The sequence below is a fragment of the Glycine soja genome, chromosome 10 (assembly GCF_004193775.1).
Source record: "Glycine soja cultivar W05 chromosome 10, ASM419377v2, whole genome shotgun sequence".
NCBI classification, from domain to species: Eukaryota; Viridiplantae; Streptophyta; class Magnoliopsida; order Fabales; family Fabaceae; genus Glycine; species Glycine soja.
In genome coordinates this window covers 47,038,414-47,061,348 of record NC_041011.1, presented here as the reverse complement: position 1 = coordinate 47,061,348, position 22,935 = coordinate 47,038,414, and the positions used below count along the sequence as shown (strand labels likewise).

Sequence of the window (22,935 nt, the reverse complement as noted above, 5' to 3'; positions counted from 1 at the left end):
GGTTCGTGTTTTTGTTTCTGCGTATTTCGCTGTTTATATTTTTCAACCACCATAATACGCGGTCCAATTGTCCCCAATATAATCCCTCTCTTCCTACTAGGGTTCCATACCTCACTTCTCCCAACATTTCTCTCTTCTTCTCTCACTTCCTTTTCTGATTCTCTCTCTCACCCTTTGAAATTCTATCAATTCTATTTTAGATTCTCAATTCTCATTCTCAATTTGTTGTTGTTTTTGGTTCACTGGGTTCAAATTCAAGCCCAATTTTGGTTCTCACTTCTAGGTTTTCCAATTGGAGTGATTTCAATTTGGAGGGGAATTTTTTGGTTTCAGGAAAATTTTGGGTTTTCGATTCTCGGGACGTCAAGTTGCAGTTGTAAAAGTCTTAAACCTTGAGATTATTATTGTTGTTGTTTTCAAGGTTTGTTTTTTCAAAATTGGATTTTGGGAAATGGGTGTGTGAAATTTGATTTTTGATTTCTGGGTTTTGTAATTGAGGTGAAAAAGTTGTCAACTTGGAGAGTAATTCGGGTTTTTTTTTTTTTTTTAAATTCTGGGTACCACTGGGTCTACGAGATAGGTATTGGGGGAAGAGAGAGTGAGGTTTTGTATAAGTTGCGTTGTGTGTGAGAATGCCCGCGACGGACTACCAAGGTTCGTCTTCTCCTTCATCGTTAATCCATTTTGGCCGTTCAATTCTGAGTCTTCGTCGAGAACAGGTTCACTCCATTTCCATGGAAGGGTCAAGCTTGGAGGCTGAGTTAGAATCCTTTCAGCAACACGTCACTAACCGGTTCCTTGAACTCACTTCGGTTGTTCATGATGATTTGCTTTCGCTCTCGTGGGTTGGGAAGCTCCTTCATTGCTTCTTGTGTTGCCAAGAGGAATTCAAGGCCATTCTCCATAGCCACAGGGCTCAGGTGTTGAGACCCCCTTTGGATCGCATGGTGTCTGATTACTTTGAGCGAAGTGTGAAGGCTTTGGATGTTTGCAATGCCATTCGTGATGGTATTGAGCAGATTCGCCAATGGCAGAAGCTATTGGAGATTGTGCCCTATGCATTGGGGCATCAGAGGAGCATTGGTGAGGGCCAATTTCGTAGAGCCAAGAAGGCTCTCATTGATTTGCACATCGGGATGCTTGATGATAAGGATCCCAACGCCTCGATTGCACATCGAAACCGGTCCTTTGGCCGCAGCACTGGTAGCAGGGACCATCATAGTCATGGCCATAGCCATGGTCACAATAATAGCAGTAATAATACCTATCACCATCGGTCTTTGGGGCATTTTCGATCACTTTCGTGGAGTGTCTCTCGAACTTGGTCTGCTGCTAGGCAGCTCCAAGCAATTGGGAACAACATTTATCCACCTAAGGCAAATGAGCTTATGGCTTCTGGTGGCCTTGCAATGCCTGTGTTCATCATGAATTCGATCCTGTTGTTTGTGATGTGGGCTCTTGTGGCTGCAATTCCATGCCAGGACCGCGGATTACATGTCCATTTTACCATTCCCAGGAATTACTCCTGGGCTGCTGCAATCCTCTCGCTTCACGAAAGGATCATGGAGGAGTCGAAGAAGCGGGAGCGGAAGAATTCTTGTGGCTTGCTTAAGGAGATTCATCAGATTGAGAAATGTGCTAGAGTGATGAATGATTTGGCTGATTCTGTCCACTTTCCTTTGACAGAGGAGAAAGAACGGGAGGTTAGACAGATAGTGCAGGAGGTTTCACTAGTCTGTGATGCTTTGAAAGGTGGACTAGACCCTTTGGAGCGCCAAGTGAGGGATGTGTTCCATATAATTGTGCGCAGCCGTACAGAAGGGCTTGACTCTATTGGCAGGCCAAGCAATGCTGAGTAAATTGTTGCCCCCATCCTCTATTTGTGGGTGCTGTGTAATGAAAATAGAAGCTGAGATGATATCATAGCCTAATTATGCTTCTATAGAAATGGAAGATTACAAAATGAAGAAGCGAACGATCAATGGAGATAAAAAGTGGAAGAATTAGAAAGGCTGGTGATTTGAAATGAAGATGATACCAACAATGAAGTGGTAAGGGGGGGGGGGGGGGGGGGGGGGGGATTCTTGTACCTAAAAATCACAATGACGTGGATCCTTGTGGTCTGTTTTGTTTTCCTCTCCCCTTGATTTTGTCTCGTGATGTTCAATTTTCTCTGTAACTTGCTGCATCCTCATTGTAGCTGATTTTGTTTATGAATATGTGTTAGATAAATCTCCTTTTTGTTCATATACTTACATTTGTGTTTGGAAGAGCAGATTATTGTAAAATCTTGACTTCCGTTGGAGCTTGGGATTGTTTAATTTTCATTAAACTCTAAAGACCTAACTATCAAAAAAGGACATATTGATTCTGTCTCCATTAGACTGCTTGTTTTATATTTTTCTTTCATTATCTTTTCCAAACTTGAATTGTTAATGACATTGACGATGGTCAAGTATATTTTTCTGTTCCGTCCTTACAACCTTTCTTAAGAAAATATGGTCTTACAAAGATATTGCTGTAGCATGTGGGTTTAATACAATCAAAATCAAATTTTCAAGGCAAATCAAAATATACCACAGACCAGTGTCTCACTCACCCTTGAATCATTCGTTGTCAGAGAGTAAATCTGTTTTTTTGGTCTTATGTATTTGGGTATTGAAAATACTACCGCAATTGTTTAGTGTTGTAGATGAATCTTTAAATACGTTTTGAGTTTGCAGTCAAGTCATTGAAGTGGGTGGACTTTGACCTGGCTTATTGCCATCCAGAATTGAATTTCTTGGCAATGTGACACTAGTTCCTGGTCAAGGTAAAATTTGTTGACCAGATGTCAATGCATTATTTTTTATTCTTTATAACATCTCATAAAGTCATCAAAGATTTGGCTTTGGGGTAACATTTGTGCTAGAACTTGGAAGTGTTTGCAAGGTTTTTCTGACGGCGTCTCTCTCATTTTCTGCATTAAAATGTCATAGTTTTGGTTCAGCGGCTAAGGTAATGCTATAATATATTGTTATTATTATTTGATTGAACATCAATTTTTTTTCTCATGTTATCTGAATAATTACAATCTATTTTTATGTCTTTTAAGTGTCACTGAAACAATTTTATTCAACCGTTAAGGCATGCAATTTATATGTGGACAGTGCCTTCATGATGATTTCTATAAGTATAGTATCTTTATCCATCTGTATGCACGTGCTATGTCTGCAACTTATGCGTAGGTTTAGAAGAACTTATGATTTTTGTTTCAGTAGCAAACTATTGTCTTTCCAGCTCAATACAATGTGAATACATTAAGCAAGGAAATGGTTTGCTCTTGATTATGTTATGTAGTCTTAAATAAAAGAATAAATTTATATGGGATATAGAAGGACTAAAGTTGAAGGTATGGCCCTTTATTTCTAGCAAGTTGATGTTGTATCTGGCTAATAAAGTAAAAATCTCTGTTCTTTGAAAATAGCTTAGTGCCCACCTTAGAGTTTGTTACGTATATGGTGGTTGGACAAGGTCCACTCAACTCTGGCAATTGATTGATGAATTAGTCTACTCAACAAGTTGCTCAAAAAAGGCTTTTTTACCAATCGGGGTAAAAAAATTTGTAATTTTTTAATTGGGGGTATATTTTAAAAAATTATCCAAAATGGGATAAGTCGTAACAAGTGTTACGACTTATAACTCAGAAGTCATAACACTTGTTACGACTTATTATTTTTTAATTTTTTTAACTGAAGTTGTAAAAATATTTATGACTTCAGTACAAAGCTTATTTTATTTTACGACTTTAAAGTCGTATTTTTTTTTATTTTTAAAATACGACTTTAAAGTCGTAAATACTTTTTTTTAATATTTTAAAGGTTCACGACTTCAAAGTCTTAAATAGTTTTTTTTTTTAAATCTGTTTTTTTATTATTTGTAGCCATGTTTTTGTTATGTTAATTTATTTTTTTCTTTTCGTAAATCTATTTTTTCTTTTAAATTTAATATTTTTTACGGTTTGATTTTTATTTTAAATAAAAAATTAACAAAAATATATGTAAAAATGTAAAATAATATTAAGTTGATTTTATTAGTATATTTATTGTGATTTTATTTGATATGTTATTATTTTATTTTAATGTTTTATTATTTAAAACATGTTATATATATTTTTAATGAGATGAATGAACAAATTTCAATTAGGCCTAAGAAATGCTCATTATGTAGAAGTGAAGGACATAATCGGGCTAACTGTCTATACAAACAAGTACATGACTAAAATAATTTGTAATTTTTATATTTTTCTTTCATTTGTATTGTGTGTTTTATATCAATGTATTAATTATGTTGTTTTTTTAATTTTATTGATACATTATTTAAACTTTAAATAAAAAACATTTAAAGTAAACTATATTAAAAATATATATAACATGTTTTAAATAATAAAAAATTAAAATAAAATAATAACATATAAAATAAAATCAACTTAATATTATTTATTACATTTTTAAATATATATTTTTTAAATTTTTTATTTAAAATAAAAATCAAACCGTAAAAAATATTAAATTTAAAAGAAAAAATAGATTTACGAAAAAAAAGTAGGTTAACATAACAAACACATGGTTACAAATAGTAAAAAAAGCAGATTTAAATCCCATTTTAAATAATTTTTTAAAATATACCCCGTTGAAAAATTGTAAAAAAAATTTACCCCTTGATAAAAAAGCCCAAAAAATAGAACTATTCAACACTAATTATTTTTGTACGTCCAAAACAACCTATTTCTATTTCACTTTATTAACCATGCGTAATTAATAAATAAAAAAATAGTATTAAAAATTACGGTAAGAATATATTGATAAAACTAAATATATTTTTAATATTTAGTTTTATTTATTTTTTAATTAATATCCTAAAAATTATATATACCAAAGTCTTTTCTATGATAAAGCAACACTGATTAGAACCTTAACACGTGTTAATTAATGAAAATGCTTCTTTCAAGATACACCTTTTTGTTATGTCATTGTCTAACTCAAATATATATATATATATTAATCTATTCTTGGTTTGCAAAGGAATTTTGAAAAGCAAAACCGTTAGAAATTGCTTCTTTAAAATTTCTTTCCAAACAAAGAGTGATACCACAAAGCATTTTTCTTAGTGATTTTGAACAATAAAAAAATTACTGTAATAAAACATAAAAAAAATAAAAATAATGCAAGTTATCATGACCAAAAGTAACGAAAGTAATGTTTAGGGATTTTGATGGGTCAAATATTCATAGAGGGACTAAAAATAAGAATTTAAAAAAGTTTAGAAACAAAAAATATAATTAATCCAAAAAAAATATTCACATGAAATTCTTAATTTTAACCAGCGTTCTCAAAATGCCCATTAAAAAAAATGAACCAAACTTGAGCGAGATGAACTAGCTTTGTCATTTGAGTACCAGTGGCTGAGCTCATGGCTTACATTTTCCGTGGGACAGAGGCCATAGGAACTATGTCGTTTGCCAAATGGATAATCTGCATATTATTGAGATGCTTCAGAAGGGAACTGTGTCTCCAAGAAATAAGCATGCTGCTTTGCTGTGCTTCCAAAGCAGGGAGGCCAATTCTGTTGCCCATTTGAGTACCAGCCTTTTCTTTTTTGGTCATTTTACAGTGCAAACCTATAGTCCTAGTTGTTGTAGATGGTTAGCAAATATTTAATGGGTTACAAGAGAGTTCTAGATCAATTATTCGGCCTGTTTTACTTAAGGCAATACAACCCATTGAACAAAAACTTATTCGTTGAAGATCGGATCGTGATGTTTCTATTTTTATTTTTATCACGATGTGGAATTTCCAACATCATGACATAGCTGACATGCTTCTGGAATTGTGATTATTCAAAATTGGTTTCCACCTGATTTCTTGAAGTTCATATTTGTTAATTTTACATCAATGACGTCTGCCAATTGTATACACTATATGATTGTGTTCTTTGAGCACATGTGACTTCTCACTATATGATTTGAATATTGAGATTTGAGATTAAGCCCCACTTTCACTAGTGTTAGTATGCAAGATATTCTAAAAGAGTATTTTCGGAAGTTTGCCTTGTGGTCGTGGTCAGCTATTCATCATCTAATAATGTGCCAATATTTTTTATTTTGTCCTTTAATTAAAATCATAATAATTCAGTACAATTATCAAATTGCGATACCTGGAGAGTAGAGAGATGCAGTATTAGTATAGGAAAAATCTATATAGTATACTTTATATTGGTGGAGACACCCAAAAATAATTTTTTTTTTAAAAAAAAAACATCTTTGAACCAAACTTAAAAATTAACTCTTTCTCTACTAACATCGGGTCCCCAAGCACTATAGTGCATCACAAATAAAAACAAAATTATCTCTTTCTCGCTCTAATATAGTTTATTACAAGAAATATTAGAGTTACAAGCAAAGTTGATCCTCCAAAAACCAAAGGAGGACAAGGTGTCCATGGTTTTTGGGGCTTCTTCACTGCAGGTGTTTCCTCTTCAATCTTTTCTGGCACACTTTCCTGTGGCTCTGGTGTCACGCTATCAACAACATTTTCTTGTACACTTGACTCGGGTACTTCTTCTTTCACCTCCTCAATTTCTCTACTTCCTTTTCCCACTTCCGTTTTTGGCATCACAATTGTCAAAACTTCATCCCCTTCGTTATACTTAGCCTTGATCTGATCCAAAACCACCCCATCAGGAATACTAAACTTCTTCTCAAACCCTATGGTTTTTAGCACTTTCTTGAACGGTATCATTTGCATTTCCTGCACCTCCTTCTCTCCACTCACCGAAATCTCACTACCATCTTTATTGATATTGATGTCAATGTTCTCCTTCTTATATCCTGCATTTGCACGTTAACATAATATTGTATATGTTACGTAAGAAGGTAAATTGAATTAATTTTTTGCATAAATTAAAATCAACTTATACATTTCAACTTTTAGAGAAATTATATGAAAGAGCTTCTATGAAAACTCCATTTTTCCTTCTTATTTTTCTTAACAGTGACTAACAAAGAATAACTAAAATTTGAGTGAAAAAACCTTTAAGATGTGCAGTGAGGATGAGCTTTGCATCAGTTTCTTTAGACAAGAAGACAGGTCCTGATCTGTCTTTGGCAAATTGAAAATCGGAAACGGAAGTGGTATCATCTCTGGTCGTTGTGATTTTCAGCCCCAACTCAACCTCCATGATCCTTATTTTTTCCTGAAAACAATGGAACCTTGTCAAATGTTTCAGTTTTTTGTATTTATTTGAATAGACATGATGCCAGCAATTTTTAGAGTATCCCAGTATAGTTTTGTGGCACTAAGAAGAAAATGTGCAAGTAAAGCACATATTCATTTCTTCACTATATTGTGTATATGGGCATAGCTGCTATAGCGTTGGTGAGTTGCTTCACTGCCACTATTCCTATTTTTTATTGCCTTCGAGGGAATCTACTATTGCTTTTGGACACTTAAGTGCAACATCAACAGCGTAGAAAACATGGTTGTCCTAGAATATTATTATACAGTGGTACAATTTCATAAAATTCGATCTGACGTGGTTGAGAATATGTGTTATTCCTACGTACCTTAATTGCTCGAATAGTCGAATGTAAGCCTTATAGACAAAACATCTAATTAAGGATCTAACTGTGTCCTTAAATTTGTTCGGGACTGAGGGTACTTACAAAACAAAAAGAACCATTTATCTATTCACCGACTAACTGTTGTATCACGATAGATGCAGCTTTACTAGAGGAATTTGTTATTTTGTTTGATCATCAGCAAAGTGGATCTTATTGCTGAAGCCGTTCACTCGATTAAATCTTGTTTAATCATGAGGTTTTTTTGGGAAAAGATTCATGAGAAGATGTACGAGATGGGATCAGTGAAGTGAAATCATAGGTGAGGGTAGTATGGTGAAAGTGAAACCAGAGGGAGAAAGTGCGGTGAAACAAACAAGTGAAGGGTAATGTTTGAAAAGGAGGAGAAAAAGGAACGTTATTAGAGTAATTTTTCATAAATAGCAAATAGAAAAATCTTGTACCCAATTCCACCATTCATTAATCATTATACAGTGGTGCAATATTGAACCTTTTATTCATTTACATTTTACGAAAACAGTAGTACAATTACAGAATTTAGCTTAACTATTGGGCTAATATATATGAAGCCTTATATCCCAAATGGGTTGGGTTACTTTTGTGCCCATTCACTAGCTACCGGTCGGGTTGCAAAACATTCAAGTGTAGTATTTTTTTTGTTACAACATTAGGCTAATAATGATATTTATACCACCCTTTATTAATTAAAAAAATATATCTCCCTTCTACTTTTTCAATAAATTTCTTAAAATATCCTCACTAATTTATTTCCCTTATCCAAACAAAGTATTTTATTGTTACAACATTTAAGTTTCGTATATAGCTGTATGGTACAGAGGTTGATTATACAAGTTCAGGAAGGGAAATGGCCTTGAATTGATTCCGGAGTCCGGACAATCAGTAACAACAGTTGCACTGGTGTTCGTATATAGTTGTGTACTTGTGATTATTAATTTTTTTAAGTGTTGTGATTATTAATTAATACTTTGATATTAGTTAAATCAATGAACTGTGACATAGTAGCGTGTTTTTGAAGTCACAATGCACCATTATCTCACAAGCATTCCGAATAAATGGGGAAAGACATCTTTGGTAGAAGCGTGGCGATTATTAGATCGAAATGTGAAAGTTGTCTTGTCCCAACCCAATCTCCATCCGTCGATGAGTCATGAGATGGATAATTCATTGCCCCAATTAAGGACCTTTGTCTCTATGATCAATTTATTAAGGTTTGTAGTGATAATTTCGACTTTCATTAATATCCAGGTTGCCCCCACAGTGGGTGTGTTCATTGCAGCACACATGTCCACCACTTGCTGAATGTATACGAGTGATTGCCAATGACTTCTCCATCGCTTTCCTTTTAACTATTCATTCATTTAGTAATAAAAAAATTGAAATTTTCATAATTGAACTTTTGAACTAGAAATAAATACTGGTTTATAATGTTTGAAAAAAAAATTCGTTTTAAATGTATTAAGAGATCTTAGTACTTGATATAATAAATTCTTAAAAAGAAATTGTTTTATTTAATGATTAAAAAAACCAATGTCTGTAAAAATGGCTAAAAATATTAAGATTAAAGGGCGCACACAAAGTACTTGATACGTTTTCTTTTATTGACGAGAAAGTATTCTAGAATGAAGCAACTGAATATTCGGTGGCAATAGAGATCAGAGATGATCCTAGTGATTAGATGGAATAGATCGGATGGGCCAAATGAGATTGGGTTAAGGTGAGTAACTAGCTATTTACCGGTGCACACGAATAGAATGAACTCCGATTTAGCAATAATATCATTAGAGGCTAGCTAGAACAGGCTAAGTATTGGAACTGAGTGAGTTGCATCTATTAAAGTTAATTTTGGATTTGTAATCTAAGTGAAATCAATTTAAAAACGGTTTGGATCAATTTGATATATGGTCGAGTTTATATAATAATTTAAAATGGAGTTGTGTCTTCTGGGTTCGTGACTTGGTGGGTTTGGTTGAGGATGGTGCTTGCTGTAGCTTGATGGTTCTTGGCATCATCATATCTGATTCGAAGCTTAGCACGAATGATGGTGTGTCATGGTAAGCTCGATGCAAGTTTGATTTGTGTTGACATTTGTTTCTTGTGGGATATGTTTTTTTTTTTTTTATCGAGAATGTTAGTCATGAATGGTTAATTTTGTCTGTCAGAAAAAATTAAATCTACATCATATTTTTTTAAATCATCCAATCAATTTTATATATTTTTTTAATCACTCATTCAAACTTATATCTATTGTATACACGGTATATATTGAGCTAGGCTTATGCAATGTGCTGATCAAAGTGTGTGGCGTGAAATCAGCGGGAGAATGTGAAGACGTTTGTTAACAGGATGTGGAAGGCAGCTCTGCGTTAGTTACATGAAATATAGGAGGGTGAGACAATGTGAATCTCTGCAATGAGAGACGTGCGTGAGATAAAATAAACCAGCCATCTATTAAGTAAACATTAATTTATAAATATATATATATATATATATATATATATATATATAAAAGATGTTACTATGTGATAGAATAAACGATGATTCGCGCAAACTTCACGAAATTTCGTGCAAATTAGCATTTCTTAAACTGATGTCTAGGTGAATCTGAATGGGAACATGGGATTTTGATGAGTGATTAGTGATGAATGACACATCCAGTCGATTACCAAGAATTCAAGAGAACCGGTAATTTGGATAACGATAAAGCAAAATAATAAGTAGGGTTTTGAAGGAAAACCAAAGGTAAAGCAAACAATACATTTTTCAATTAAGAGATACAATATTTGTAAAAAGCTAAAAGGTTAAGACATTAAGTTTATATTTAATATATTTATTCGTTTATATATATATATACACACACGATCGTTTATTTATATGTTTGTTTGTTTGTTTTAAGAAAAAAATAGAAAATATTTACTCAAAATAAATAAAAAATTATCCTCTTTTCTTTTCCTTCAAAACTGATCGAACTCTGACAAACTAATACCTTTGTCAACGCTATTCAATCCTGTGACCCCATTTCTTGCCCTAATTGAACCCTCTTTTAATTTTTGTAGCGTTGATATGTGCATATGTGATTGTGAATTTTTAAGTGGAATTACATGCATTTAATTTTTATGGCCATCGTTCGTAATATTGCAAAATCAGCATACATCCTAATAATTTCGGTTACTATTGACTAGTTAGTCCTTTAATTAACAACAATATATCTTAATCTGAAGCGAATTCTAGCTTTAGATGCTTTAACCTAAATAGACAACATTCATGTTAAATGACATAGTGTTTTGTGATAAAACAATTAAATCACAATCAATATAGTGACTGCACATCTTGTTGTAACAGAAAGAAAATTTCATATGGTACGTGTGTGTGGTCCATTTTAATTCCCCAGCTATTTTAATTAGATGATCGGTTTTAATTTTAATTTACATTATATATATATATATATATATATATATATATATATATATCGCTCAGCTTAAACTATTAAAGGAACAACAGATTTAACGAATTGATTAATTGTTTCGAAAATAAGTGCACGCATGTCGCATGGTGTACTTGATGAATAAGATAGAAAAAAGTTTTACAAACTCCTATTTTTGTTTTATGAAATTATTCATCACAATTATCACTACTTTACCATTCTTTCTTTTTTTTCTTTCTTCTCAATGTATACACTCCTAATTCAAGATGTGTGGAAAAAAAAATCTATTGATCGATAAGATAAATATCAAGTAATTATATATATATATATATATATATATATATATATATATATATATATCACTTAACACAATACATATGCATGTATAAAGCAGCAGCATATATCACGGAAACATTCTCCAAACCATACTCTCCCAAAATAAACTGGCATATAATTAACTTAAAGACACACACACATATAAGCCAAAAGCATATATATATATATATATATATATATATATATATATATATATATATATATATATATATATATATATATATAAGACAAGACAATTTAAAGTAGAAGGATATGCTCATAATTGGTTGCTTATGCTTCATCAGCCAAAGAGATGGTGGTGCTTCTTTCCATGAGCTTCCTCATCTTGCTCCTTTGCTTCCTTTTTCTCATGATGTTCATGAAAAGCAAACCCACCAGATCCCACTGCAGCTGCTGCTGCAACCTCCTCTTCTATCTTGTGCCTGTGAGCATGCTCTGGGTCTTTCTCTGCCTTGTGCTTCTCATGCTATCAAACCAATTGCAGCAAACAAAATTTCAATTATTTAAGTTTGCTTTTCGAACATATGTACGGTGAAAATTGACAATGACCCACTTATATGTGTGATGATAATTGGTTTAATTATAATAAAAAAAATTTATCTCTCTATTCACAAATATTTAAATAAATTTAATTATTCAATGAATATCAAAAGGGAAATAGACACAGAAGTCTAGCATGCCCTTGACATATTTAAATGAGTTGTTTAATTTCATATATATGTAAATATTTTTATAATGTCAATTAATCATAAATCATTCTAAATATTATAATTTTAAAAAATATATATTTTCAATAAATTTGAATTAAATTAGAAATGAGAGGAACCGTAAATTCTTTGTCTGATTCAACTCATAAAATTATTTAAGAATACAAAAGTTATAAAATTATTTTAAAAAAACATATTAAAATGAAAATTTTATGATATTTCAAAAACATATCAAAATGAAAAATAATATCAAACTTTATAAAACTGCATTTAAATTTTTGTCCTTGTAATAAACCTTTAGCTAGTTTTCCGAATTTTCAGAACCGCATGAGCATAAAACTAAAAGTGTTATGTCTGTGTAAAAAGTTTAACTGCATGCATACATACATTAATTGACAAATGACAATCATTTTTATGTTAACTTAGTGAAAATATATTATAAAGCAAAATAATAATAATGGTAAAGAAGATTACCAAGGCGTAAGCACCAGCAGCTGCAGCACCTAACTCACCAAGGTGCTCAAGACTCTTGTGGTGCTTCTCCTCCTTCTTATAGTCAACCTCATCACCATACCGACCACCACTTGTTCTGGTGTATCCACCATCAGTGGTAGTGTCAGAGTACACACCGCCGCCACCGCCGTATCCACCGCCACCAGAAGTCTCATCAATGCCACCAGAATAACCTGTTTTTTTGTAGCCACCACCAGAAGCTGGCTGATCATCACTAGAATATGATGTCTTGTTGTGACCAGTTTCATAGGCACCGCCAGAAGTCTCATACGATGGGTTGCTGAAACCAGAGTCATAGTCATCAGAAGGCTTAGAGTAAGATGTATTGTCGTAACCAGTTTCGGTTTCTGTGGGCTTATTATCCTCGTCCTTGTGCTGGTGGAAGAGGTGGTGTTTGTGGTGTTTCTCTTCAGCCATGGTGGTTGTGAATCAAGTTAATTACGAATCAAAATGGATGGAGAAGAAAGTAGAAAAAAGTTATTATGGAAATGGGTTTAAGCAGGTGGGATGTGATATTTGGGGAAGGACTAGTTGCCTATTTATAAAGGGTTGGTGACGATGATCATGTTAGACATGCTGCTTAAGTTACTGATTTTTTGGTAGGGCATTAAATTATCTTGTGGAAGATTGCAAATTCTGGGTCCTACTATGCTTTCATGATTTTTTTCCCCTAATGTGTATTTACTAGTGTTTAACTTTGGATGAATCATATATACTTTATATACACACCCTTTTGTTAAAATTAGTTACAGTATGGTATAATTTTAGGTGTTGAGAATAAGAGATGAAAGAGAATGAATTAAACATTGAATTGATATATATTAAGTAAGAAATGCGTTTGATAAGAAAATGTGGTAATTAACAAATTTTAAGAGATGATAAGAAATGAGAAAGTTATCCCTAAAAAATAGTACGTACTATTCTAATTAATATATAATAAAATATGATTTTTTTCCATATATTATAACATCAATATTATTAATTATTGGGTTTGCTTGCCAAATTTCCCCCCAAGTCCATTTTGGTACAAAGATTGAAATAAGTGATAATTAGATAATGTCATGACTCCCTTTTTTACATTCTTAAATATGATCCACACGTAAATTTCAATAGTGTTTCAGTTTTTATAGTATGTTATAAACTTTATCATATCTTTGCGTTCACGTGTTTTCTTTATATTGTTTATAATGTTAACAAGAGTGGTTTGATTTAAGATCAAAATAAATTTCCTTAATTATATTTTGAATTGTAATATAAAATACTCATTTTTAAAAATAATTTAAATACATCTTTTATTATTTCAGTTATTTGCATTTTTTATTATTAAAATCTAAATCAGACAATTACTTAAGATGTTATAAACACGTATTCTAAATTTTGTGATATGTAATTTGTTCGTCGATAAGATTGCTATGATCATTTTCAAATTCTTTGTTCTTTTCCATTTTTTCTCTTTCTCTTTTTTTTTCTATTATTATTATTTGTAATGTTTGCAACGAAGAACACGTAGCCATGTGACATTTTTGTGTCTGCACAATTGAAATTAAAATGAAAATGATATAATGTTGTTTTTGAAAAGAACGGCACTGTACGAGTACGACAAATCGATACTAGAAAGACAGGTCCAGCAGCGGATCAGCGACCAGGCATGTTAAGGTAGATAAATTGTTGTTTGAGATACAAAAAATATTATTAAATAAATATTAATATTTGGAGATCATTAATCAATTAAAAAATTTTAGTAATAATTTTTTTTAGTATACCGATCAAAAAATTAAGAAATAAAAGTTTTTATAAAAATCGTGATATACTCGTCCTATATATAGAATTCTAAATATAATTTTATTGTTATTTTAATAAATATTTTATTTTTTTTAATTTCTTGTATTAGACATATTAGCAACTTCAAAAAGTTAGTCAAGTGAACTAAGACATAATTTTTTATCTAACAAATCATAAGTTCTAGACTCTACTCATCTATTTAGACAAAATAAGTATAAATACATCTATTTACTCTTTAAATTTAAATGTTTCTTATACCTTAGATTGACATGCCATTTCCTTCTTTAAAAAATTATATTTAAGAAAATAACTTAGACAAGTTACTAGCTCATTTCTCTTTGTTAAATATTAAATAAAATTATACTGCAACTAACTTATATCTTATTTAATTACATTTTAAAATAATTCCAGTGTGCATTTGACAGGTCATTTCAAATAACTTAATTCTTCTTTTTAATTAGTTTATAAATTTCTTTCAAGAAAGTAAAAGTATTTGATAATACTAACTTATCTCATTAGCTTGTAATCCTTTTTTTGTGTTACTTATTATCTTTTTGAGTTTTTTCTATGTTTATTCTAATTACTTTGATAGAATTCCGTACTTACCACCTCATTTAATATTACAGTATTCTAAGAAATCATGGTTCAAATATTAGTTTTACAATCCACTCAAAAATATCAAAATTATAAGAATACTTCAAAGTCTTATTGAAAACTAAAAATTCTGATTACAGTAATTAAAAAATAGAAATACGTGGTATTAAAGTTAATTTTAGAACATTTACATAAAAAAATACAAAGTAACATTAAAGTCAGAGAAAATGATTATGTTGAAAAATAATACTACAAAGAAAAAGATTGGCGGTGATTGGATTGGGACCCATTTGAATGGCAGTTGTTAGCTGAACTGTTGCTTAGTGTCGGCAACTTAGGACATTCCATCCCATGAGTTCAAGCATATTCTTTCTCAGGAGAAAATTAATTATAAAAAAGATAAATATAATTTTGATATGTTATCAACCAATTAAATAAGTTGAATATTAATTTTACAATAGCTATTATAAAAATGATTTAATTTCATTTATATAATATAATTCATAATATTAAAAATATATATACTTTAAATTAAATTCAACTGGTTTATGCCAACGCAGATATATCTGGTAGTTATATATGAAGAAATATGAACTGTCTATGCAGAGTTAGATTTTTTTTTTTCTAAAAAATAAAGTTTGTCTATAAATAAAATCCCAACAAGAAAAAAGAGCACATGAAATCTAGCTTGGCATTTGTCAAAGAAACAATGGTGACATGGGACACCAACAGCACACATCCTCGAAATCCAGATCTCAACTAGCTCCTTTTATTATTACATCGTATTGATCTGGTTTTAAGAAATGTGATTGCAGGTTCCACTCAGTTTTGGGATGCAACTGTCGTAGAAGACCAAGAGGAAAGTTATGCAGTTCAATTTACCACGATGGAACCCTTATGGGGGAAGTGGAAAGGGGCCTCGACCATCCCTTTTTTTATTTTTTTTCACTTGATTTAATTAAACAATAATCATATTTATATTTCTAATAAACTCATATTAAATATATCATATCATTTAATTGACGGTCAAGAATAATCACTTAACCTTCAATGCTTTGAAATTAATTGAAGAATCAAAATCACAAAATCTGAAAACCAATGAATCAAATGTTACAATAAAATATGAGAGGGATCAAAATGTAAAATTGAAAAGTCAAGGAGACTAAATATGGAATTTAACCACAAAAAAGTTATAATTTTAGTATCTTTCATTAATTTCAAATATTAATCTAAGTATTTGATTAACATGGACTAACATATGTATTTTTATTAGTCATGTCACAATTTTTTTTAATTATTTAGCTGTTTTTAGGATTAATTTAGAAAAAAATTAAACAGAATTTAATTTAATTATGAGAATTAAAATTTTGGATTTTTTTAAATTAATAATGAAAATTTAAAATAAAAATTAAAGAAATCAAAATTTTAAATTTTAAAAAATAATGGAACAAAATTAAATTTGTCTTATTTTTTTTAAGAAAGAAGAAAAGAAAGCCCAAAACCAGGTCAGAAATGGGCCAACGGAGCAGACCAAGCCCAAAAATTCCCTAACTTAAACGACGTCGTTCTCAGTGGCGCACACAACAAAACCCTAGCGCAGTCGCAGCACACTATATTAGAGTTTCAGATCCTCAATCAGCCAGCTACAACAGCATCGTCGGCGGCGTAACCCTCCAACAACAACACTTCCTCGTCAGAAAATGGTGCGCTCCCATTATTTTATTGCACCTCTCCCTTCACAACGTTGATTGAACAATAAAAGGATTCTATTTTGAGGAACCCTTAATCGATAACTGATTTCTTTTTTTGTGTGTGTTGCAGTCTCTGGTGGCGAACGAGGATTTCCAGCACATTCTGCGTGTGCTGAACACCAACGTGGATGGGAAGCAGAAGATAATGTTCGCAATGACCTCCATCAAGGGTATTGGAAGGAGATTCGCCAACATCGCTTGCAAGAAGGCTGATGTTGACATGAACAAAAGGTGCTTTTTTTTATTGGTTGAGTTCAATTGCTCGTTAATTCGCACATTTTTGTGGTTATTGTTGAAATTGGGATTTTTGTTTGTCAGGGCTGGTGAGTTGACTGCTGCTGAGTTGGACAGTGTGATGACTGTGGTGGCGAACCCTAGGCAGTTCAAGATCCCAAACTGGTTTTTGAACAGAAAGAAGGATTACAAGGATGGCAAATACTCTCAAGTTGTGTCTAATGCTCTTGATATGAAGCTCAGGGATGATCTCGAGAGACTCAAGAAAATCAGGTAATGAAGATTGACGTTTTCTGGATTAATATGGAAAAATGTTTAGATATAACTGATACACTGTTTTGTGAAAATCAACCTGTTTAATCTTGCTGTGTTTTAAATGATATTGTGATTCATCTTAACATTTTTTTGCTAACCTCCCTAACATACATTCTTTCAAATATATTGAATTTGAGTGCGCTGAGTGTCTGCTCTTTCCCTAACTTGTGTTGGAACTGTTTCCAAATGAAAACTGAAAAATTCATGTAAACTAAACAAGACATTGTCCAGCTGTTCCAATAGATCTTTTATTGTATGTGTACTTGCATAATATGGCATAGCTTGCTTCTTTTTGGTCATTCATCAAATGTCATAAACTGCAAAAGTATTAAATAATGTGTGTGGGTATGAACGGAAATACACGGTGTTCTCTCTTCTTCGTTGTTGCCAAAATGTAGTTGCAGTTAAAGGTATTGACATTCAGAATATGCTCTGCTTGGCTGAATGGTAAGCCTTGTATTGCTGAAAAGAATGGAAAATCAAAGGAAGCTGTTAATTGTTGATACATTTTAGTTTTCTAATACTGTGCTTTCGGCATGATGTTAGATATAATACCATATGAATTAGATTTGTATGGCTTCAACACTCTTGTCTGCATGTTAAGCTGCGTTTGGTATCATGGAGGGAATTGAAAAAAGAAAAAAAGAAGGAAAAGGATTGAACAGTGAAGTGTAGTAATCATCATTCCCTTGATTGGTATCAATATCAATATATCGTCCATTTAAAAAGAAGGGGGTGGCTTCCTCTTCATTTGTTTTCATAAAAACGTATAGAAATATATGGAAACACATGTCAAATTACTTTCTATTAAATCCAATGAAATTGATATTTATACTTGCATGCAGGAACCATCGTGGTTTGAGACACTACTGGGGTCTTCGTGTACGTGGCCAGCATACCAAGACCACTGGTCGTAGGGGTAAAACTGTTGGTGTGTCCAAGAAGCGCTGAGCTCTCACTTCCTTTCTTTTTTTCCCGTTTTTTGAAGGAGATATATTTTTGTTTTGTTAAAGTCGACAAAATTTTATTGAGAACGGATTTGGATTTTGTTGCATTCGAACGTTGATTTTGATTGGGTTGGTTGATCTTATTTATTTTACTTATTAATCCTATGTCTTTTTGGTCCAATTTGTGTTGGAGACCATGTTGATTTCCATTAAATATGCCCTAATCTAGTAATCTCGAGCAAGGTTATTGTATGATTACTACCCAAGGCCTATCTTAGAAGCATAATGCTTGAGTGAAATATTTCTTATGTGAAAATGTTTATAAGCTCAAATAATATGCAGTTTAAGATTATATTAAAAAAATTATTATAAGTGTTTTAAAGATTAAAAATAATTTAAAATAAATTTATAAAGACTAAAAGTAAAACAATAATTTTATATGCACGAAAAATTTTAAAAATTTAAATTGTAAGGATTAAAAGAATATTTAAACTTATTAAACTTATAGTCTGTCTAACGTGCGATGTGTGATCGGCAATGTATATTACAAACAAATCACATCATGTAAAATTGAGGTAAAATTATATTTTAATCTTTTTAGTTATTTTTAATTTTGATTTTAATTTTTTTTAAATTTATTTATGAATTTAATCCTCCAATAATTTATATTATTATATTTGAGAAAATAATATATTTTAATATACTATATTATTATGTAATTATTATTAAGCCTTTTTATCATTCAAATATTTGAATTGGCCGACATTAAAAAATAAATTAAGTTTCCACATTTATAATGAAGCAACAATTAATGATTTTCAATTTTTCCCACCTTTAATTTATATTATTCTTTAACGTAAAAAAAAAAATCCACATATTTATACCTTGCAAGTTTAGTTTGACTGTTCATTTTGTGCACTCCAAAGTCAACAAACACATCGAGGTGCAAAACTGACCCTGGAAGGTGCATGTGTTGCACAAGCTTCTAACCTTGACTCGCACAAAACAATACTAATACAACACGCATTAAGTGTATATTTAATTCACGCGAAAAAAATTTAATTTTAAGTTTAAAATTGATTTTGAATAACATTTCACATGTTTGATTTTATATTGAAAAAAAAAATTGAATAACTAATTAACGAGTTAGAATAATTTATAATAACTTTTATGGATATGTAACAAGATAAAAATTTTGCATTGGATAAAAAATTTATATTAAGTTTTAGTTTTAACTTGTTTTTATAATAAAAAACATTTAATCAAATCACATTATTTTAAAATAAATTTTCACTAACATCAATTTTACAAAATTAATTTCATTTAAAAATAATTTTAATAACACTCATCCAAACATACATAATGGATCATTTGATGTAACAACCTTTCATGTTACAACATTGTCAACAAACTTTTTGCATGGGTAAAAGTTAAATAAAGTTATTTTAAAATCATTAAATATAATTAAGATGTGTATCTAAATTAATTTTAAGATATAATATTTTTTTTTTATCAAAGAGATATAACTCAATTAATTGAATAAAATGTGTAAATGTTATAAAACCTCTAATATCCACCATGTTCAATTCATATGGATAAAAAGAAAAAAATACTTTTTTTTTTACTATAGAGTCACAACGGGAGAATTTTTTTTGTTACTAATGTTAAATCATTTCCCATGCAATTCAATCAGTGCATAGCAAACAATAACCAACTGATCTCTGTATACTTGCAGTGCTTCTAAACCTCAGAAAATGAAAATAGATAAAGTGGAACGAGTCAAAAGAAGAGACAAGAATTAGCTCGTTCAAGGAACTCACAAACACAACTAGGTTTAGTCGTGATTTCTTTAAAAAAAAAATGCCACTGCTAATAAGTAAACAACAAATATTTTAGGGCTGAATCTATGCATTTTGAGATACATTAATCTCTTCAAAAAATGTCTGAATGATGTTGAAACAACAAGTGATTCCAGTCAATCATATCATGTATGTGATCGAACATTCCAATAGACAAGCTTCTGTGTCTTCATTATAGCTGAAAAAGGTAAAAACAATAAGGAATTTACAGGGAGGGATTATTGGGATATATACAAGAAATTTTAAGATGTTCTCGAGCATCTTTAACACACTAAAGACTTACTAGGGTTATTGCTTAACCTTGAGGCCAGCTTCAATGCGTTCAATGAGCTGATCTGCAGTCAATGCTCCCTCCTGGAAGTCATCAAGACCAAAAGTTTTTCTTGCTTAGAAGGTGGAGATGATTCTTAAGAATATGAAGATAGCAGTCAACATCCTTGTTTTGTTTTGTCAAATAAACAAACATCTAAATAGCTTCACAACAAAACTTCACAAGTAAATAACAGATTCAGCCCAAGAAAATCTGTCTACAAGATTCTCATGCTATATTGACTGCAGGCAGAAGTCTCTATTTAAACATCCTTGAACGGATGTACCAAACTAGCAATTAGGTTCTTTACATCATAATCAAGGCAACCTCATTTTCATTTTCAAAGTCAACAAGCCTAAGTGAATATAAATAAATGATTCCTCTAGATGCAAACATCAAAGTTTTAATCAAAATTAGGAACTAGATGATTCCTCTAGATGCAAGCCCTCCACAAATTGTTGTCAAGTAGAGCTAACTTAAGGCAGTTCCCATAAAGAAATGATTTCTACTTCTTTTTAGTTGGTAAAGTAATCAATTCAAGTATTAAGATTGTTCGTATCCTTAACATTACAAATTCAAATTTCTAACAAAATTAAAGAAGACTATTAAGCATTGTAAGATCCATGTTAAGTATATCTCAGAACATTGCAACATTGTTAATACAATGTCATGCCATTTCAGGCCATGTGTGAGTGTTAGGATAGGAGTTCATTGCACAAGCAGAAGATGAAGCTTCCATACATTATATATATAAAGTGCTGAGACACAGTTTACCACCAGGTGCAAGGAAAGCATAATTCAAATGAAAAAAAAAAAGTATGATCTAACTTACAAAGCGATCATAAGGATCTCCATCCTTAAACATGATGAAAGTCGGCAACGCCTCAATTCTGTATTTGTCAGCAATGGTTGGATACTTCTCAGTATCAATCTTCACCACCTGTATCTTATCCTGAAGCCGAGTGCTAACTTCATTGAGTATGGGAACCATGAATTGACAAGGACCACACCTGTAAACCAGGTCTTCGGTTCCTCATTAGGTGTTATATGATATAACTAGTTAACAAAACAACTTCAACCTCAAAAAACATCAGTTAACAAAACCTAGCATAACACACAACACGCAGATACGGAGGAAAGACAAAACAGAGAGGGAGGAACTTACCAGGTTGCATAGAAGTCAACCAACACAGGCTTTTCAGAATTGGCAAGCAAATCTTCAAACGAGTTATAGGTTTGTTTCTTCGCTTGAACCTACAGAAAAACAATATACCAAATGCTTATAAGATCTTAATTGCTAAAAATGTTGAACAGTTTAACAGAATTAAATTAATTGTCAAATTAATGTTCAAGGTCCTTGAGTCTTCTTTACTTGTTCATTCAATTTAGTCTTCACTTCACAAATTCGAGGATTAACTTGAGTAATGAAATACACATTCAACGACTAATTTCACGATTAAATACATATTGAGGGACGACAAATGTATTTTCCATTGTTAAACAACTAATATATAATTCCAGAAACTAATTTAACTATTTACACGAAATTTATCATCCTCAAAATCAGTTTAATAATAATAATAATAATAATAATAATAATAATAATAAAAATAATCACGCGTGTTGCTTGATTTACTAAAATCCGTGAACAGCTGCAATGGAAAAGGAAAGCAGAAAGTGTTGTTTTTGTTACCAGAGGAAGGAATCGAGGTCGCGAAGGAGCGGGAGCGCGTGGAGTACTAATCCGAAGAAGGCGCGTGGGCGACGTGAATTGCAGCGAGGATTGCTTGGCGGAAGAAGATGCGGAGACGAGTGAGGGTGCCAAGCGCGTGGAGCGTTCGGAGTTCAAAGAAGCAATCGCGGAGGACGCGGAAACGGAGACCGCCATGGGAACGAAACGAGACGAACGTGTTTGTTCTGTTTTGGTGGGGAAGAGAAAATGTTTGGTTACCGAAATATCTCTGTTTGGGATGAAGCAACAGAAAAAACGTAAAAAAGAAAAATATCTGAAGCAAACAAAGCGAAGGAACAAACGGACCCAAAGTCCAATCAGCTACTTTCATTTGCTCTCTGACTCCCACTCTCTCTCCCAATCCCTAATCTCTTTTTCTTTTCCATTCATTAAATCATAGCCAAAAACATTTTCCGCGTGACATTGGAATGCTAGGATGTACAAGAAATTAGAAATCACCATTTGTATTAAAATAAATAAAAGTATTTTAGGGTAAATCTTCATTTTTTTTCTTTAAAAAAACATAATTAATCACGACAAGATAAAAAATTAAAATTTAATTTTTAAATATGAAAAAATGTGATAATTTGATTATGACACTATTGTATAAGAGCTTCGACCTAACAGTCCGGTTCAAACACAATAGTATCTCATCAACGTCAATCGAGCTATTACCATTCTGATTTGAGGGTTTTATTTTCATTTTTTCCTTATTTAGATCTACAGTTTTGTTTTGGGTTTGACTTTTGTTTTTTTTTCTTACCTAGATATGATATTTTTGATTTAGAATGCGAG

At 31.6% G+C, this 22,935-nt stretch overlaps 5 protein-coding genes across 6 annotated transcripts; 2 read left to right on the top strand and 3 right to left on the bottom strand.

The window, feature by feature from the left end:
* Positions 1-2,249, top strand: LOC114372065. Its single transcript, XM_028329456.1, has one exon. It carries the CDS (start codon positions 633-635, stop codon positions 1,857-1,859), a length of 1,227 nt encoding a protein of 408 aa, XP_028185257.1. The 5' UTR covers positions 1-632; the 3' UTR covers positions 1,860-2,249.
* Positions 2,250-6,264: 4,015 nt separating this feature from the next.
* On the bottom strand, positions 6,265-7,374 carry LOC114371009. The gene is made up of 2 exons (XM_028328410.1): positions 7,071-7,374; positions 6,265-6,868 (listed from the first exon to the last, which is right to left on the bottom strand). The coding sequence occupies exons 1-2, from the start codon at positions 7,216-7,218 to the stop codon at positions 6,384-6,386; spliced, it is 633 nt and encodes a 210-aa protein (XP_028184211.1). The 5' UTR covers positions 7,219-7,374; the 3' UTR covers positions 6,265-6,383.
* Positions 7,375-11,545: 4,171 nt separating this feature from the next.
* LOC114370696 (abscisic stress-ripening protein 5-like) lies at positions 11,546-13,175 on the bottom strand. Its single transcript, XM_028328089.1, has 2 exons — positions 12,578-13,175; positions 11,546-11,862 (listed from the first exon to the last, which is right to left on the bottom strand). The coding sequence occupies exons 1-2, from the start codon at positions 13,031-13,033 to the stop codon at positions 11,677-11,679; spliced, it is 642 nt and encodes a 213-aa protein (XP_028183890.1). The 5' UTR covers positions 13,034-13,175; the 3' UTR covers positions 11,546-11,676.
* A 3,397-nt stretch (positions 13,176-16,572) lies between these two features.
* LOC114372648 (40S ribosomal protein S18-like) lies at positions 16,573-18,420 on the top strand. The gene is made up of 4 exons (XM_028330328.1): positions 16,573-16,695; positions 16,814-16,974; positions 17,062-17,250; positions 18,138-18,420. Exons 1-4 carry the CDS (start codon positions 16,693-16,695, stop codon positions 18,241-18,243), a joined length of 459 nt encoding a protein of 152 aa, XP_028186129.1. The 5' UTR covers positions 16,573-16,692; the 3' UTR covers positions 18,244-18,420.
* A 1,539-nt stretch (positions 18,421-19,959) lies between these two features.
* Positions 19,960-22,512, bottom strand: LOC114369654 (thioredoxin Y1, chloroplastic-like). 2 transcript variants are annotated; one of them, XM_028326894.1, is made up of 5 exons: positions 22,102-22,512; positions 21,574-21,662; positions 21,241-21,418; positions 20,399-20,452; positions 19,960-20,276 (listed from the first exon to the last, which is right to left on the bottom strand). In XM_028326894.1, exons 1-5 carry the CDS (start codon positions 22,294-22,296, stop codon positions 20,271-20,273), a joined length of 522 nt encoding a protein of 173 aa, XP_028182695.1. In that variant the 5' UTR covers positions 22,297-22,512; the 3' UTR covers positions 19,960-20,270. The 2 variants fall into 2 exon arrangements, with proteins under 2 accessions (XP_028182695.1, XP_028182694.1); XM_028326893.1 differs by having other exon boundaries at positions 20,382-20,452; positions 22,102-22,509.
* Between the last annotated feature and the right edge of the window lie 423 nt (positions 22,513-22,935).

What these genes read in the sequence shown, in the direction of transcription:
- LOC114369654 (XM_028326893.1), bottom strand. Translation starts at nt 22,296, where the DNA reads ATGGCGGTCTCCGTTTCCGCGTCCTCCGCGATTGCTTCTTTGAACTCC. An exon ending in GACCTCGATTCCTTCCTCTG is followed by an intron (nt 21,663 to 22,101) that starts GTAACAAAAACA and finishes GTTTTTCTGTAG; the next exon opens with GTTCAAGCGAAGAAACAAAC. An exon ending in GTTGACTTCTATGCAACCTG is followed by an intron (nt 21,419 to 21,573) that starts GTAAGTTCCTCC and finishes CCTGGTTTACAG; the next exon opens with GTGTGGTCCTTGTCAATTCA.
- LOC114371009 (XM_028328410.1), bottom strand. Translation starts at nt 7,218, where the DNA reads ATGGAGGTTGAGTTGGGGCTGAAAATCACAACGACCAGAGATGATACC. An exon ending in CCTCACTGCACATCTTAAAG is followed by an intron (nt 6,869 to 7,070) that starts GTTTTTTCACTC and finishes GTGCAAATGCAG; the next exon opens with GATATAAGAAGGAGAACATT.
- LOC114370696 (XM_028328089.1), bottom strand. Translation starts at nt 13,033, where the DNA reads ATGGCTGAAGAGAAACACCACAAACACCACCTCTTCCACCAGCACAAG. An exon ending in CTGCTGGTGCTTACGCCTTG is followed by an intron (nt 11,863 to 12,577) that starts GTAATCTTCTTT and finishes TTGGTTTGATAG; the next exon opens with CATGAGAAGCACAAGGCAGA.
- LOC114372065 (XM_028329456.1), top strand. Translation starts at nt 633, where the DNA reads ATGCCCGCGACGGACTACCAAGGTTCGTCTTCTCCTTCATCGTTAATC.
- LOC114372648 (XM_028330328.1), top strand. An exon ending in GATGTTGACATGAACAAAAG is followed by an intron (nt 16,975 to 17,061) that starts GTGCTTTTTTTT and finishes TTTGTTTGTCAG; the next exon opens with GGCTGGTGAGTTGACTGCTG. An exon ending in GAGAGACTCAAGAAAATCAG is followed by an intron (nt 17,251 to 18,137) that starts GTAATGAAGATT and finishes ACTTGCATGCAG; the next exon opens with GAACCATCGTGGTTTGAGAC.